The sequence below is a fragment of the Rhineura floridana genome, chromosome 8 (genome assembly GCF_030035675.1).
Source record: "Rhineura floridana isolate rRhiFlo1 chromosome 8, rRhiFlo1.hap2, whole genome shotgun sequence".
In the NCBI taxonomy this organism is placed as follows: domain Eukaryota; kingdom Metazoa; phylum Chordata; class Lepidosauria; order Squamata; family Rhineuridae; genus Rhineura; species Rhineura floridana.
This window is the reverse complement of record NC_084487.1, coordinates 36,031,564-36,048,539: the sequence shown is the minus strand read 5'-3', so window position 1 is coordinate 36,048,539 and position 16,976 is coordinate 36,031,564. Positions and strand designations below refer to the sequence as shown.

General features: G+C 39.9%; 1 protein-coding gene across 3 annotated transcripts; it reads right to left on the bottom strand.

Moving 5' to 3' along the window:
• Window positions 1–9: 9 nt before the first annotated feature.
• On the bottom strand, window positions 10–16,619 carry TDG (thymine DNA glycosylase). Of its 3 annotated transcripts, none has more exons than XM_061638880.1 (10): window positions 16,498–16,619; window positions 13,206–13,348; window positions 11,807–12,012; window positions 9,138–9,207; window positions 8,598–8,733; window positions 8,431–8,513; window positions 8,244–8,338; window positions 7,367–7,538; window positions 5,179–5,307; window positions 10–3,966 (listed from the first exon to the last, which is right to left on the bottom strand). In XM_061638880.1, exons 2-10 carry the CDS (start codon window positions 13,297–13,299, stop codon window positions 3,830–3,832), a joined length of 1,122 nt encoding a protein of 373 aa, XP_061494864.1. In that variant the 5' UTR covers window positions 13,300–13,348; window positions 16,498–16,619; the 3' UTR covers window positions 10–3,829. The 3 variants fall into 3 exon arrangements, with proteins under 3 accessions (XP_061494864.1, XP_061494865.1, XP_061494863.1); XM_061638881.1 differs by lacking the exon at window positions 16,498–16,619 and adding an exon at window positions 16,144–16,234; XM_061638879.1 differs by lacking the exon at window positions 16,498–16,619 and adding an exon at window positions 15,989–16,098 and having other exon boundaries at window positions 11–3,966.
• Window positions 16,620–16,976: the final 357 nt, after the last annotated feature.

Below are 16,976 nucleotides of genomic sequence, written 5' to 3'. Positions count from 1 at the left end.
AGAACAAGCAAAAGCTAAAATTAAACATCAGTTCTTTTATTTATTTCAAATAATTTATCAATTTCTTCTTTTTAACAGCACAAACAATTCAGCATTAAGACTTAAACAATGCCACAATTAAGCACCAGAAGATACTGCAACAATTCCTGGTTTGTTTGGGGAGAGGGGGGTTGCAAGAAATTGGCAGAAGTGTTAGTTTTTAAAAGCACCATGTTTGAGAATAGATGTGCATTCACATTTCATTATCCTGTTTCATTCCTAAAGTATTTAATGGATGCCCTTTCAAAACAAGATGTTCCCTTTTCACACTTACAATAGTTTCTATTGAGCTATCTATCACCTGTGGTGATAGCTTCATAAAAAATAAAAATTGTTCCAGATCCCTGATGCAAGGCACTTCAAGCACTTGCAAGAAAGTGTCCATTTAATTGTACAGGTTGTAATCCTGAACACTCTTACTAGGGAGTAAATCTCCCTGAACATGGGGGGGGGGGGCGGCTCAATTTTGAGTAAACATACATAGGACTGCGCTGCAAGTGAATCATTTTATAGATCAGTGAGCCAATAAGTAAATTTCCACAGCAACTAACCAACATGACCAGAACCAGAATATACATATCAATCGTAATAAAAAAACAACAATATTGGGTTTGTGGATTAAAGCACATGATTTTGGAGAAAGATCATAAACATGCTTATCTCTTAATGAGCAGTAAGTGAAAACATTCTGGAAAAGTTTCATAGCTGCTAGCAGGCTATGGATCTAGTTTAAATTGATCCACTCAACTCATAATTCTTGATGCTAATACACACAAGACATTTTTAAATAAATCCAGCTATTTGTGGCATACTTAGTGATCTAAACTATGTATACATTATGGAGACACAGTTCTTGCGCATAATTCAAGTATCCAAAGCACCTAATCAATGGATTATCAAAACTTCTGTTTCATCCTCTTATTGCTTTTATTTTTAAGCCATCTCTTCCCCTCTTGAGACAAAGGGTGGGGAGAGAAGGAAGCAAAATATTAGGCACAGGCAGGACACACACTCCCAGTATCAATCTAAATTTATAGACATCAATTTAAGTATAAAGACAATGGGAATGATCCACTTGCATTGTAGATTCAAAACCTGCATGTAAAGGATTCTAATAGAGCTAAATAGAGGCTGTTTTCTCCCTCTTCTGCCTATGCATTCAGGCAGTGGATCATTAGGAGGGGCGTGAGGCACACCTCCCTTACTCACATCCAAACTTCCCTCTTCAAGCTTAACTTGCAAGGCATGGAGAGAAAGTGTTTGACAGGCATATGGCGATGCGCAGACCTCCCAGTCCCCCAGCATGCTGTAGCAATGCCTGTATTAGCACCCATGAGTAAGTGGAGGAGAGGGAAAATAAGGCAAGCTATCTTCCACATGTGGGTGTTGTGCCTGCAATGCAAATTGTGCCCAAAACCATTAGGAAATGCTTTGTAAGTGGATAACTGTCCATTTCCCAGGGTATGCTTGTAGCTGCCTAACTCTTAAACGTCACACCATCACCACCACCGCCATAGTCTTGGCCAGCAAGGTGTGGAATGCTGTTTCCTAGAAGGGAAAAATACTAAATTCTGGAACAGAGCTTTTCAGATCAAACCTTTCCCTCCTGTTTCTTTCGAACATTTTCCTCTTTTGGTGCCATGTGTGTATTTAGGAAGCCTATACATAGCATGCTGGTTTCCTTCCCAAGATGGCTCTTTATTCTTGCTAAAAGTTCTCTTGAAACACTAAATCAGTGTTAGGGAACATGTGGCCTTCAATATACTGGGAGCAGTAGTGTAGTGGCAAATTCAGAAGCGCAGGGGCCCTTCATGATAGTCACAGCCACACCCCCTCCCCTCCCCCTCCTTTTTTTTCTGCTGCTGGATTGAGATCCTTGTTAACGCCTTTGCCCACCGCAACAATGTTCCTCGGAGCCAATGAGCATGAAAAAGAAACGTGTTAGCTACTGAGAATAATCTTTCACTCTGATTGGCTCCAGTCAGCAGAAAAGGACAAGGAAGCACGATAGAAGACTCTTCTCAGTAGATAACACTCCCCTTTAATGCTGATAGGCTCATCTGATGCCAGAGTCTTAGAGACCCGGCTGGGAGCCTGTTCTTTAAAAAGTAAGAGGCCTAAGACCCCCTGAATGACTACAGTAGGGCTCCACTTATACGGCGGGTTCCGTTCCAGACCCCCGCCGTAAAGCGGAACCCCATTGACTTTAATGGGCCGCGTCGCACAAAAATGACACGAAAACAACGCAAAACGTTGCAAAAGGGGAAAAAACCCTTTCAAATTGAAAATGAATGGTGCCGCATCAGCGGAACGCCTTAAAGCGGGGCCCTACTGTACACTCCTGGCTGGGACAACAACTCCAATCATCCCTGATTGCTGACCATGCTATCTGGGGCTGATGAGATTTAGAGTCAAACATCATCTGGATGGTCATATGTTCCCCAGGCCTGAGCTAGATCCTTCCATTCTGAGTTCTGCACTACATGCTGTTCCCCATATAGCTCAACATTCAGATGGGAGGTAGAAGGGAATAAAGTATTTCCCTCCATTTCCCTGAGACAAGTGACGATGACACGGGTATCAAACTCTCACAAAGGTGTGCACACTCTTCCCATACCTCTCTTCTTGACATGCTCCCCCCCATATCTCACAAACACTAATGAGCTGTTCACACATGCATGTTTATCATGGACCACAACGGATAAGGCAGAATTTCCATTTCTCAGAAGGAGTGCTTTTTAGGGTTGAGCCAAAAGCAGTGGAGCAGAGGGGAAAACCAAAACATTTACACTGAGTATCTTTTATCAGTACTGAAAGACGTTCCACCACTTTCTGTGATTTTTCAAGATCGTTGTGAAAGGCTGTTAAAAATGTTCATCTTGAAATCCCTTATAGGCGAAGATTATCCTCAAAATCTGAATAGGAAGCACTGCCCTCACTCTAAGTGACTTCACTTGATCTTAGTGACATAGTCAAATCTGACTGACTACATAGCACTGTAATGTCACCACATCCAGTACTTAATCCCTGACTGAATGAAAAGGGGGGGGGGGGAGGACCAACTGAAACAGCAGCAGACAATCTATGAAAAAGGTAGGACGAAGGTTCTTAACCCCCACAAAATAGGTATTTTTGAGCTGAAGAGTGAACCTGGTGATCATTTGGCTCCGCTCTAATGCTTTTCAATGGAGGTAGTTTACACATTCAAGTGCCAGCAGTCAACTGACGTACATATATGCATGCATGTTTTTTTCTGCTATAAAGCAAGACTCTTTCACATCAGAGGTAGGCCTGAATGTCTATGACTGTGTGTAGCAGATTTGCTGGACGATAACTTGCTATGTCACTACCAGTAACAATGTCTGATCTACAAGCAATTTTTCCTCTCCTTAGATGTACTAACACACCCATGAAATATCCCAACAGATGAAGGGATAGGTTAAAAATATACATTCACAAACTACATTACAAAATACAGATTTAAAACAAAAAACAGGTCTTCACCAATGAGAAGTCAGTTTTGATAAAATTGCAACTATGGAACAATTTAAATATAAAAGTCTCATACAAAAAAAAAGAAAAAGGGAAGGCTCTCTTTAAAAACGTGTACATTTTCTTAATACAACCTAATTCATAGGGGTCTACATCTACAAACACAAATGGTTATCATAAGAGAAGTAAGAGGTAAAATGCAATTAAAAATGCTTCAGTTAGAAAACTGAGGTACCATTCTTGACAACTGCATTTAAAAAACCCCTGAAGAACTTAGGCTGGATTGAAAAGGCAGACTTTAAGCATTGCTTCCTTCTTCCTCTTGTGGTCTAGAATTGTTGAACTCTGGAATCTGGTCTGTGAAAGACTGTGTCATCCACTGTCCATTGGAGACATCTCCAAAGGAAGATCCACTGCTATACTCTGCACTGGTTGCTGCATAAAAAACAAACCAAAATGACTTAACCATGCAGTTGATATTATGGCTAAAGGAGAAAAACACATTTCCCCAAATGCTGTTACACATTTTGCCTGCCAGGGGACACCCCTCTGTCTGTTTAACAGGACTGTACCGAGCGGTGGGTGGGCTATGGAAATCTAGCCCCTTCAGGGAAATTGTAGCCTGTTCCCCCTCCTGAAATGTTCAGCTACAAAAGCCAGCCAGCCTCTAGCTGTTTTATTAAGAAGTATTTTTGAATGGTCATATTCTAGCCAATTCCCTTATAAAAAGCAAAATTTGCTTCCAGCATTCTACCAATCAGAATAAAAGCACACTGAGGAGGACTAACAAACAGCTACATGAAACTGCTTATATACTGAAATCTTCCATCGAGGCCTTCCTGTCAATCTGCTTGCTACTGAAGCAGAAATGAGTGGTGACCCATCTTGGAATGCCCTCCTAAGGAGTCTCGCTTTGCACTGATAGTTATTCCTTCAGTGATACGTGAAGTTCTTTTTATGAGTCCAAGCTTCTTAGATGCTGTTTTAACAAACAATTTTAATTGCATGTGGCTTTAGTTTATTCTTCTTTTATAAATAATTATTTATTGTATTTGCAATTTTTATTTTATTTGTGAGCCACTGTAAGAACATTTTGGGGTTGAAGGGATAGAAATACATGATATTAAAAACCTTACATTTGTATTTTATAATTTTATTTCATTAAATGTGATAAATGAATTGAATAACCTTGAAAAACTTTAAACATAATTTTTGCATCTAGGATTTGCCATTTCTCACTAACTTACAATCCTTCCCCCTCCCCCCCAACAGACACCTAGACTCCTAGGCTGTGGCTTATTATCATTATTTAATCTTACAAGCGATAAGCTGAGAGTGTGAAAGACTGAGGAAATCACAAGGTAACTGAAAAGACTAAATTTGACATCCGTACATTTATATGGGTTTCTCTACATTTGATCTTTAAAATGGTTATAAAAAGTTACATGTGAATACAGAAAAGGAGTTTAGGAGTCAGAGTGACCCCTATTTTACAACACCTAAATAGTTTATATTTTTGTGTTGAGTCCCAAACGGACTGTTTCACTTGTCTAAAACAAAAAAATAGTAGAAATAATCCCAGTTATTGTCTGCATTTGGAAACATGGATTAAAATGAAAAGAAAACCAAAAATTCTCCAAACTCTACCTGTTCCATTTGAAGGCAAGTTACATTGTTCTCCATCACTGGTGGTTTTCTCACCAGAAGCACCCCCATAAGCTGCTTCATAACCTGGATCATATTTTTCTTCTTTGACAGCCATCTTCTTAGCATCCTCTGAAGAAAAAAATACACAAAAAGAGTAAATCAGATCTTTAACTCTGAAGCACTCCTTTCACTCCTTCTTTCAACAGGGTAAAACTGCTATCCTACCCTCAAGTAATCTAATTATACACTAATTATATATCATTGTAAAAGGTCCAATATAAAATCTTATTTTATATAATTATAAGGACAGTTGTAAGTTTTCAACTTATCAATGAGTCTCCAAAATATATGAAAAACTTCCTCTCTCAATAAGTATTGAAAGAATAATCTTACAGAAGAAATCATGCAATGGATTAACAGGTTATATTCTGCATACATTTATGACAAACACATTTAAAATAGGTAACAACTGCAGTCTTCCAGCAATTGCCTAGGCCTCCGTTATTTTATTTATATGGATTAGGTATTTAGGTACACTGACTGACCGAGATGAAATAAAAGGAAGATGGAAGCAATACACTGAAGAACTCTAGAAAAGAGATGACAGGATGACAGACTTATTCATGGAGCACCGTATGATGAAGAACTAGAAATTTTAGAATGTGAGATGAAAGCTGCTCTTAAAATACTTGGAAGAAACAAAGCACCAAATTTTGGTCTTCCCACCAAACGTCCAAATTTTAACTAAAATCTGTCAAGCAATATGGAAAACTAAACAATGGCCCACAGACTGGAAGCGTTCAATATACATCCCAATTCCAAAGAAAGAGGATCCCAGGGAATACAGTAATTATCGAACTATTGCCTTAATATCCTATGCAAGTAATGCTCAAGATACTACAACAAAGGCTCTTACGACATATGGAGCCAAAAATGCCAGATGTCCAAGCTGGATTTAGAAAGGGAAGAGGCACCAGAGATCATATCGCAAACATACGTTGGATAATGGAATGGACCAAGGAATTTCAGAAGGAAATCATCCTGTGCTTTATAGATTACAGCAAAGCCTTTAACTGTGTAGATCATGAAAAACTATGGAATGCGTTAAAAGAAATGTGTGTGCCACAAGCATCTGATTGTCCTGATGCACAACCTGTACTCTGGACAAGAGACTACTGTAAGGACAGAATATGGAAAAAATGATTGGTTCCCCATCGGAAAGGGTGTGAGACAGGGGTGTATTTTGTCACCCTATTTATTTAATCTATATGCAGAACATATCATACAGAAAGCAGGATTGGACCAAGATGAAGGAGGTGTGAAAATTGGAGGGAGAAATATCAATAATTTAAGATATGCAGACAATACCATACTCCTAGCAGAAACAAATAATGATTTAAAACGAATGCTGATGAAAGTTCAAGAGGAAAGCACAAAAGCAGGACTCCAGCTGAACGTCAAAAAGACTAAAGTAATGACAACAGAAGATTTATGTAACTTAAAAGTTGACAATGAGGACATTGAATTTGTCAAGGATTATTAATACCTTGGCACAGTCATTAACCAAAATGGAGATAACAGTCAAGAAATCAGAAGAAGGCTAGGACTGGGGAGGGCAGCTATGAGAGAACTAGAAAAGGTCCTCAAATGCAAAGATGTATCACTGAACATTGAAGTCAGGATCATTCAGACCATGGTATTCCCAATCTCTATGTATAGATGTGAAAGTTGGACAGTGAACAAAGAGGATAAAAGAAAAATCAGCTCATTTGAAATATGGTGTTGGAGGAGAGCTTTGCGCATACCATGGACTGCGAAAAAGACCAATAATTGGGTATTAGATCAAATTAAACCAGAACTATCACTTGAAGCTAAAATGTTGAAACTAAGGTTATCATACTTTGGACACATAATGAGAAGACATGATTCACAAGAAAAGACAATAATGCTGGGGAAAACAGAAGGGAGTAGAAAAAGACGAAGGCCAAACAAGAGATGGATTGATTCCATAAAGGAAGCCACAGACCTGAACTTACAAGATCTGAACAGGGTAGTTTATAACAGATGCTACTGGAGGTCGCCAATTCATAGGGTCGCCATAAGTCATCGTCAACTTGAAGGCACATAACAACAACAACAACAAGGTATTTTGAGCAAATCATTGTTAGCTTGACTTCATATGCTGTACCTTGTGCAAGCTGCAAATCAAATGTATACTGCACTTCCTGGACCTCTGTGTTTGGCATAATGCCCTTCAGCTGATCCCTTAGATCTTTCAGCTTTATGTAATAATGAACTTTGTCTTGTGCACGAGGAAACTGAGCACATCTTGCACTGGATGATGGCATAACATAGCAAAGCTGTAAAAACAAAAATAAAAACCAAGAGAGCAGGCAATGTTAAATCAGAAGTCACTAAACTGGCAGAGGATATTTCATTTTTTCCCTAGTTTCAATAATCTCAGTCACAGGTAGTGAAATCTTAAAATTCTTAGGTGCATTAGGCAGCATGCTTCTGAAAACTGGATAGTGGAAGCCACAGAAGGGGAGAGTGCTCTTGAGCTCAGGTCCTGCTTGTGGACTTCTCATAGGCATCTGATTGGCCACTATGAGAACAGGATGCTGGACTAGGTGGGTCCAGCAAGAGTCTTCTTATGTTCTTATGATAATGATAGCTTTTAAATTCTTCCTCTTTCAACCAGCCTTTTAATTTGAGACCTATCCCAGTCTGCGTCTGTGTCAGAATTGCTTTTTAATATGTTCTTAAACCTTTTTAAAAATGTTTTTCTATCTTAGACAATGTTTTGAAAGCTTTTTTTAAGAAACATTTTTAAATATGTTTTGTTTTAATGTGTTTTAAAGTTTGTTTTTATGATGCTTTAAAGATTTTAGTGCGTTTGTTTGCCGCCCTTGGCTCCTGCCGGGAGGAAGGGCAGGATATAAATCAAATAATAAATAATAATAAATTGGAGGGTGTTTCCTTCACCTGTGTATGTTTATATAAATTCATCCTTCCACAAAAAAGAAAGTTCTGTAGTTACATTCCTAACTGCAACAGGAACTTACTGTTTCTGTGTCTGGGACCTTATGTGGCTGCAGTCCAAATTCCAACTTTTTAACTTTTACGCCAAAAACCTCTTTACTAAAAATGTCATAAATACCTACAGTGAAATTAGAGATAAATTGATTGTTAGTCACAACACAAGATCAATGGTATTAAAATAACGTAAGTCTTGTAGAGAAAAAACCTCACATTTTCCATTAAAAACTGCTATTTTAGGTTGATACTTCTGCAATTTTTGCACCAGAATTCTTCCTCCTTCCCGAAACTCTTTGCTAAAAAAGAAAAAAAAAGCCATAAATATATGATAGAACTGCAACTACCAGTGTTCTACCATACGGAATTTAAACTTGACCTACCTGGAAAGGTCCTTACTACCTGGTGTTGTCCTTTCCACCATGTTTGTAAATCCAATACCATATTTATGTGGTAATGTATGGTCATCCATATGATTCAACTGTTCTTCACTTAGCCCAGACAAAAAGAGACACTTCCCTACGGAGCCAGAAAATATATGATTCTCATAGTTTATGTTACAATGTAGTCAACTTCTTATCACTGCTCAGACAACCAGTACTTTAACACCACTGCACCACAAGGTTTTTGGCTCTCTTATTGTATGTCTTGGCTGCCAGCTTGCCACTTAACGTGCTGCTGATGTTTATGGATGGAGGTGAGATAATCTGTATCTCATCCTGTGATCTCTTGGCATTCCACTTTGAGGAATTAATTCTGAGTTTGCACTATTTTACTGGCACCCATGCATCCATTCACTGTTGCTTCTAGCAGAAACCAAATCTTGCCCATAATACAATTTCTCTAGCCCTTCTACAATCAGAAAATTCAAAATTAAAACTGCATTCTTAAAATTTTAACAGATCATGAAAGGAGGTACTTACAGAAGTGGTTTCCAGGTCCTGGGTAATGATGGCCTTTGTAAGCTGCCATTAAACCTGGATTTATACCAATCTAGAAAGCAACACATCAATGAAACCTTTTTTTAATGTATAAAGCATACCACGCATCTGATAAATAAAGACAAAGAGCAGAACAAACTACTGCACAACTATCTAGACAGGACATGAGATGCTTATGGTTCGTAAAGCTGATCCTGGAATTGGGATTCAACCAGTGATGGATGGGACTTGTACTCCTCTTGAAAACACAAATTCATAGTTTAGTGATTCTTTCTGATCTGGCCTTGACCCTGGATGACCAAGTGTTGGCTGGACCAGAGGATCCTGTGCACAGTTGAGACTGGTGCACCAACTAACCCCATTCCACAGAAAGCACATTTGGCCATGGTGAAACATCCCATAGTTATATCACGTCAGGTATGTATATACTCTCTAACCACCTGCCTTTGAAGAATCCTCAGAAACTACAATTTGTCCTGAATGGGGTGGACATACTGGGGTGGTCTGGAATGGGGTGGACATGAACTGTTAACAAATGCCAAATATAGAGAGTGTGCAACTCCCTAACTGAAACAGCAGCACCAATTCTGGTCTGTTCCTGGGCACAAATCAAAGAGCTAGGAATACCATGAACAACCTGAATAGTTTAGGACTGGGTTATCTAAAGGGTTGTCTTCTCCTGCCCACCTATTCAGATTATGCTTGGAAGCCCTCCTACATGTCCCAACATCCCCAGATCAGGGAGACGGTCTTTTTCCTATATGCTTTAAGTTGGATTCCTGCATTGAGCAGGGGATTGGACTCGATGGCCTTATAGGTCCCTTCTGCTCTACTATTCTATGATTCTAGGCTCTGGAACTCTCACCTGAAGGAAGTGCATCTCTCCCCCCCCCTTTTAATGGCCTTCCAGAAGGTAGTAAAAGCTTTCCTTTTTAAGACGATGTTTGGTTTTAGATGATGTCTTTATTGTACTGGTTTTAACTGTCTCCATTTTCTTTGAATAATGCTTACTGCTGTGCTGATAGAGAACTGTTGTTTTCTATTGCCGTTTTCATGTTTTTTCTAATTTATGTTTTTAAAACTGTTAACCTGTTGCTTTATTCTGTAAGCCACCTTGAGTTTTTTGAGGAACAACAAGATACGAATGTTTTAAATCAATAAACATAAGTTTACCACTTTAAGTTGCTAGTTTTAAGTTTAGTTCAGGATACTGAACTAAAATTTGAAATAACTCAGGAAATGAGAGACGATTCACTTTCCAACAGTTTTAAAGTTAAACATCAAGTCATACAAGATCTGTTGTAAATACTGATTTGAAATCTCAAATTTGAAATACAGTAGGGCCCTGCTTCTTGGCGCCCTGCTTTTTGGTGTTCCACTAATATGGCGCCAGCTGGACGATCAGCTGGAGGGGGGGCTGGAGCTTCCCGCTCTCCAGCTGATCTCGCCGGAGGAGAGGAAGATCAGCTGTAGAGTGCTACAGCTGATCTCCTCCTCTTCTGGCACGATGAGACTCCCGTGCTCGAGCTGATCGTGCCGGAGGAGAGAAAGATCAGCTGTAGAGTGCTACAGTTGATCTCCTCCTCTTCTGGCACAATCAGTCTCCCACGCTGGATCTGACAGCGCTGGAGGAGGGGAAGATCAGTTGTAGCACGCTACAGCTGATCTCCTCCTCTTCTGGCGTGATCAGACTCCCACGCTCGAGCTGATCACGCCAGAGGATGGGAAGATCAGCTGTAGTGCGCTACAGCTGATCTTCTCCTCCTCGGGGCAATCAGACTTACACTTGAGCTGATTGCGCTGGAGGGGAAGATCAGCTGTAGCACGCTACAGCTGATCTAACCTGCTGATCGCACTGGAGGAAGAGAAGGTCCGACCCCCAAGCTACAACTGATCCACTTTTCAGCGGTTTTCTCTTTTCAGCGGGGGTCTGGAACCTAACCTGCCATATGAGTGGAGCCCTACTGTACTTATTTGAAACAACTGGAAGTTTCTGTGCTGAATCAGAGGAAAATACTTTAAAATAGCGAAGCAAAAGTGGAAACAGACCTTAACTCTTTGCTGGGTATAAGGGGGGGGGGATTAAAAAATGGTCACTTGTAGTCCCCAGCCAATCTAAAAAAAATAATCACTTAAGCAATTCTCTTCTTACTATTCTTTTTGAAATAATCAGGATTACAATCCTATCCTGATAAAAATCAGTAAGCGATTTTTCATCAGCTTCAGTGAAATTAGGATTAGACTTTAGACATACGTTACCAACAGTCACTAGTGAGAAAGCAAGAACTCTACATTTTGTTTTAGATGTCATAATCAGCAAGATTTCAAAACATCTTAGAGTCTAACAGATTTATTGTGACATACATAAGCTTTCATGAACTAGAGGACACTTCATCAGATGAGTAACAAGTTATCCTTGGTTACTGGGAAACACACAGAGAAAAAGGTTAAACTGTAGAGCTAAAAGGCCGTGAGATATAAGGGAGAGCAAGAGGTTTGTAACATTTCTCAAATATCTACAGTGGAAAAACAGAATACTATTGTTGCAACAAACTAGCACATATATCCCTCTGGAATTTATTGTCAAGTTACTAACTGAACTGGCCTCAAAAGAATTATCTACAGATAAAAGCTTCTTACATTTGACTTACAATTACAATGTCCAAGTTGAAGGTCAGTATATCAGGAAGAGTTTTGGTCAACAGTTCAGCTTCAGATACACCATTAAAACGATCTACTTTCCTTTTGACTTTAAAAGTATCTGTAATTTTTTCTTGTTTGCCTTTTGATTTGGCAGCTTTAGCAGCAGGTTTTTTGGGTTCAGAAGATTTACTTTTTCTCTTCCTTCCTTTAACAGCTGTTGAAAGACAAAAGGAAATGACTTTTTAATGTGTCTTTTCCAATGGAGATGGCAAAAGGCTATTTAACCAGAGTTGATGTGAAATGATATGTTTAAAAATATTTTTCAAAATTGTCAAATATCTAACAGCTATCTAACAAAAATTGTCAAAACAACCAAAAGTTAAGAGAAAATCACATATTTCCAACTTATCCACCCTGTTGCTGGCCTTGTCAAGAACTTTAGATCACTCCTACTGTTAATATTTATCTTTGGACAGATCACCTGCTAGTACACGCAAGTGGCTGCAAATGATCTCTGAGCGTCAAACCTGCTCCCAGTGCCTGATTCTGGAGAAAGTACACAACAGAAAAATTACCTGAGAAATCTTAAGTTATGAAAGTTTAGTTTTTACAAAATGAATTCAATTTGCTATAAAGACGCAATAAAAAAATGACCAGTCTGAATCAATATTCTGTGTTGCACATTGTCCTAAGTGATGTTTAAGTAACTATATGGCAATCAATCATATGGTTATGCTAAAAACTAAGACATTTTATTATTAAATGGTATTCAGAAATTTATAACAATGCCCAAGAATTGTTATCTGTTGCTGGTGGTTGGTAATCCAGTATTTCTAATATAGCTGTAGAATAGTCATATGTTGCTAAATCTGAAGTCTTTAATATGCTGGCCAACCAGAAACACCATGGGATCATTTTCTGGACTACTAAACACAAAGGTCAATTAGGAAGTATGCAAGAAAAAGAAGAGATTGAATATGAAGGGTTGCCTTGACAATCTGAGACCAAAGTAATACATATATGAATAGTGTGATATGGTCAAGTAATGTGCCTTGTTCCCATAACTTTTGACTTTTACTGTATGTCACAGAAATGCAGAGTTATACATGTTCTATTTTAAAGTAATTCCCATACGAACTGCTGCTTCATCAATTATTAGAAAAACGTATAAGCTCAAGCTAGAAGTATCTACTCATGCCTCTCTTACCACATTTTTTTAAAAAGGTCCTTTTCCACATTAAACATTGTCCTGAAAAAAGTACAGGCCAGCAATGGCACCACTCCGAAGACTGAAGGGTTTTTTTATGGTTGCTGTACATCGCTCTGATGTTTTATGAGAGGGCAGTATATAAATGCTTTTATAAATAAATAATTTGTTAAAACCTTTCGATGAAAAATTTAAGATACCTTGAACAGGTTCTGGAACAATGTTTGAATCTAAAGCCCCCTGAAGAACTTCCTCTTCATTCATCATCTCCATGTTTGGAACTGCAGTCATCATTTGATGGAATGGAAAAGGATAAAATGCTGGCTGAAGAGCAGTATAATGCCTTTTAAAAAAAGGATTAAAATTACTATTTCAAACTCTACTTTAGAACACAATTTCAAATGGTATTTTCCGTGTATTTTCAAGGTTGACTTGGTGAATTTCTTCAGTATTTGGCAACACTAGTATAACATTATCATCCTAACTGTATATACATACACCGTATCCCTGTTCTCACAGGATCACAGTCAAGATTAACAATTAGGTTACTTCCAGACAGGCGCTTATGGTGCAATTGGTGCTGCTCAGGCTTGCAAGTTGTGTTTTTCTGCAGCAGCCCCATGACACTGTTGGCATTAAAGTGCCAAGCCATATCCCCCCTCCATTTAATTCAGATTTACCCTTTCCAAGAAAAATCTGATTAACACAAAAAAACTGTTGCCAATGACCCATTTGTGATAAATTACCCATGAATAGATATATTCCTTGCCTTTTGTTTGTTAAAAACACGATCAGAGTGGACATAAGGTTGATTCCCAAAGCCGACTTTAAAAACAAAGATGTGATCTATAGAGCTATATTTCCCATTTGCATGATCTGGGAGGACAAAATACTGTAAAATGCTAGAGTCTGAACACAACACAGATCAATTCACACCAACCTGCTTCAAGCACTTAAAAACCCTGCAAACATAGCATCCTGGTGGATATAGCAATACATACAACCCATACTGAAATGCACTACTTCATTGGAAGAAGTACTGTAGGCAGGGCATCTACCTGGAATGCAGAAGGCCCCAGGTTCGATTCCCAGCATCTCCAGGTATAGTTGGGAATGTCCCCTGGAGACATGCTGCCACTCAGAACTAGATGGATCAATTATCTGACTTGATATAAGGCACCTTCCCATGTGACTGCAGCAAGTAAAACTTTTTTAAAAATAGGAAAATAGTCATGCAAATTACAGCTGGGAAGCTTGACTGTCAGGAGTCAGACGCTAGTTCATACCCATAAGCTGTGTCCATAGACATATGCAGTTTATTTTAGAGCATCTGAACTGGACCGTTATTGCTGTTGTACTCTAATCAAGCAGGAACTAGTACCTGCTGTTAACAATCATTAAGACAAGTTAGTGTCCACCTTTTAAGTGTAACTGAAAGGGTGCCAGGAGAAATCCATCCTTTCACCACTCTGGTTGCAAATTTGGTAGGATAGTGTAAAACAATAGCTCATCCATATTATATATCTTAAATATGCACCTTTAGAAAGGATCTTTGCTTTCCAAGGCAACTCTATTAAGGAACAGTTTTGAATTAACCTTCAGCAGAGGGCTAGTTCTACATAAACAGCTGCGAGATGGTAAGCCTGTTTCTAGATTGTACCATTTCAGTATGCAGGCAGAAGCTCACATTACTAAATGCTCTTCAATATTTTAAAAAAAGTTGTCTTGCACATAGAAAAACAGACATCTAGCCTCTTTCTGACAAGACAATTTTCTATGTGCAGGCAGTTTTTGATATAGAGGAGTATCATGTACAGTGAGTACATACCTACAATCTGAAGTGGTTCAGTGCACAAACACATTAACCACCACATGAGAAGCAGGCCTGAAACTGTATTAACAAGACATATTGCCAAAATGTGTCAGATGCTTATATTATTCCTAAATGGTTGGCAGTTATTGTCTGTGTGCTATCCTATGTAGCTTGGAAGAGCTCCTCACTGGCCTGTTCTGGCCACTCCACCATTCTGCTGGGTCTTCTGATGCTTTTCAGTAGCAGGGAGTAACACCCCTTTTGAACAGCAACCACAATCAGCTGCCATCTGTGGTAGTCCCCTACCATTTTAAGTAATGATCCAACCTATAGGTCTACAAAATGTATTGATGTCATAGATCTATGGCCTGGGTAGAACTTTGGGTAACATAGGAGCCAAACTTAGCTCCCATTCAAAAGCACTACCGCCCATCCACAACTGAGATGTAGCCAGGGGCCCAGCAGAGGACAATGAATGGAGGACAATGAATGGCACCTTTATTAAAACAGCAAAGAAATCAAGCAGCAACCACTTCCACCAGCAGGGCTTTGGGGTGTGTGTGTGTGGAAGCATAGCATCAGCACCATACCAGAGACCCTCAAGTCTGGTACCAGCCCTATATGTACATACATATACATATATATATTATTAAAATATTTATAACCCACCCTATATTCAAGTGATCTCAGGGCATAAAACAAACAAAACACTTAATTACAAATTAAACATAAAAACACAGAAGCAATAAAAACATAACAGCAATAAATACACTTAAAACATAAGTGATGACCATTCACACACACACGAGTCATGGCAGTAAGAGGTAATCTAACCAACCTTGTTAAAATATATACACACACACTGTGTATACACACACACAAGCACCAAGGCCTCTGTTCTAGCCAGCCATTGCGTGTGCTCGTGTGTGTCTATAACACACACACTCACATTATTAATAATACACAGAAGAGCCCATAACCCGCATCCCCCCGTACTCAGGCCTCGGCCTTTAGCTAGAGCCTGGGAAGTCTTTTGTACTCGGCGCAGTCAGACTCCATGACAGGAGGAAATCACGGGGGAGGGCAACAATGGCCCCACCGCCCCTGCGTCTTCTTCAGCCCCCTTTCCAGCCCAGCCGAGCCCAGCCCGGCCTCCTTCGCTTCAGGTACCTGGGCCCCGGCTCTTCGGCTTCCATTTCTGACGCCCACCTTTCCAGCTAGAAAAGGCCTAACGAACTTATGGCTAGTCAACAGGAGCCAAGCCCAGCCCCCACTCCCAACTCTGTGCCCCCCGTCACGGTCCCGACCCCTCCTCCGCAGCGCACCTTCCGGCCTGCCTCTCTCTGATTCACAGTACGCCGGTGGCTGCCAGCCGGTAGAGATAGAAAAAGGCTAGACTGACAGACGGCGCGGGTGTACATAGAAATCAACGGAGAACTCGAGATCTTTACCGCGGCTATGATTTCAGGAATGCAGGGAGCTGCCTTATAATGAGTCACCCCATTGGTCCATCTAGCTCAGTATTGCCTCTACACGGACTGGCAGCAGCACTGTGATGCAGGAGATTGAACCTGGGACCTTCTACATGCCAAGTTGATGCGGTCAGCTACGGCCGTAGCGGCAGCGTCCAGCCCCAAACAAAAAGGAAACAGCAAAGAGACATTTTCTTTCTTACTTACTCAAGTCTTAATTCTTAGCGGTCGGAAGAGGATTTGCTGACCAAGGCCGATGGGAATTGGGAATCTAACAACATGAGGGCCACCGATTATTACTAGAGTTGCCAGGTTCAGGGCCTGAGACTGATCCTTTATCTTTAGGAGAAGAGAAAGTCAACCAAGTGCAGGTGTTCTTGCAATCCTGTAATGAGAAAAACCGCAAGGTGGAATTCTCCCTCCCCCCTGCACAACTTTTAAAGATACAGAAGACCTCTTGGAGGCCGGGCCAGGCAACCAAGAGATCTTCTGTATTTTTAAAAGTAGTGCAGGGGGAAGGGAGAATTCCACCTTGTGGTTTTTCCCCTTACAGGGCTGCAAGAACACCAGTACTTGGCTGACTTTCTCTTCTCCTAAAGATACAGGGTCAGTCTCAGGCCCTGAGCCTGGCAACCCTAATTATTACCCGTCTCTGAGAGGTTTGCAAGTTTTTCTCTAGCCAATGC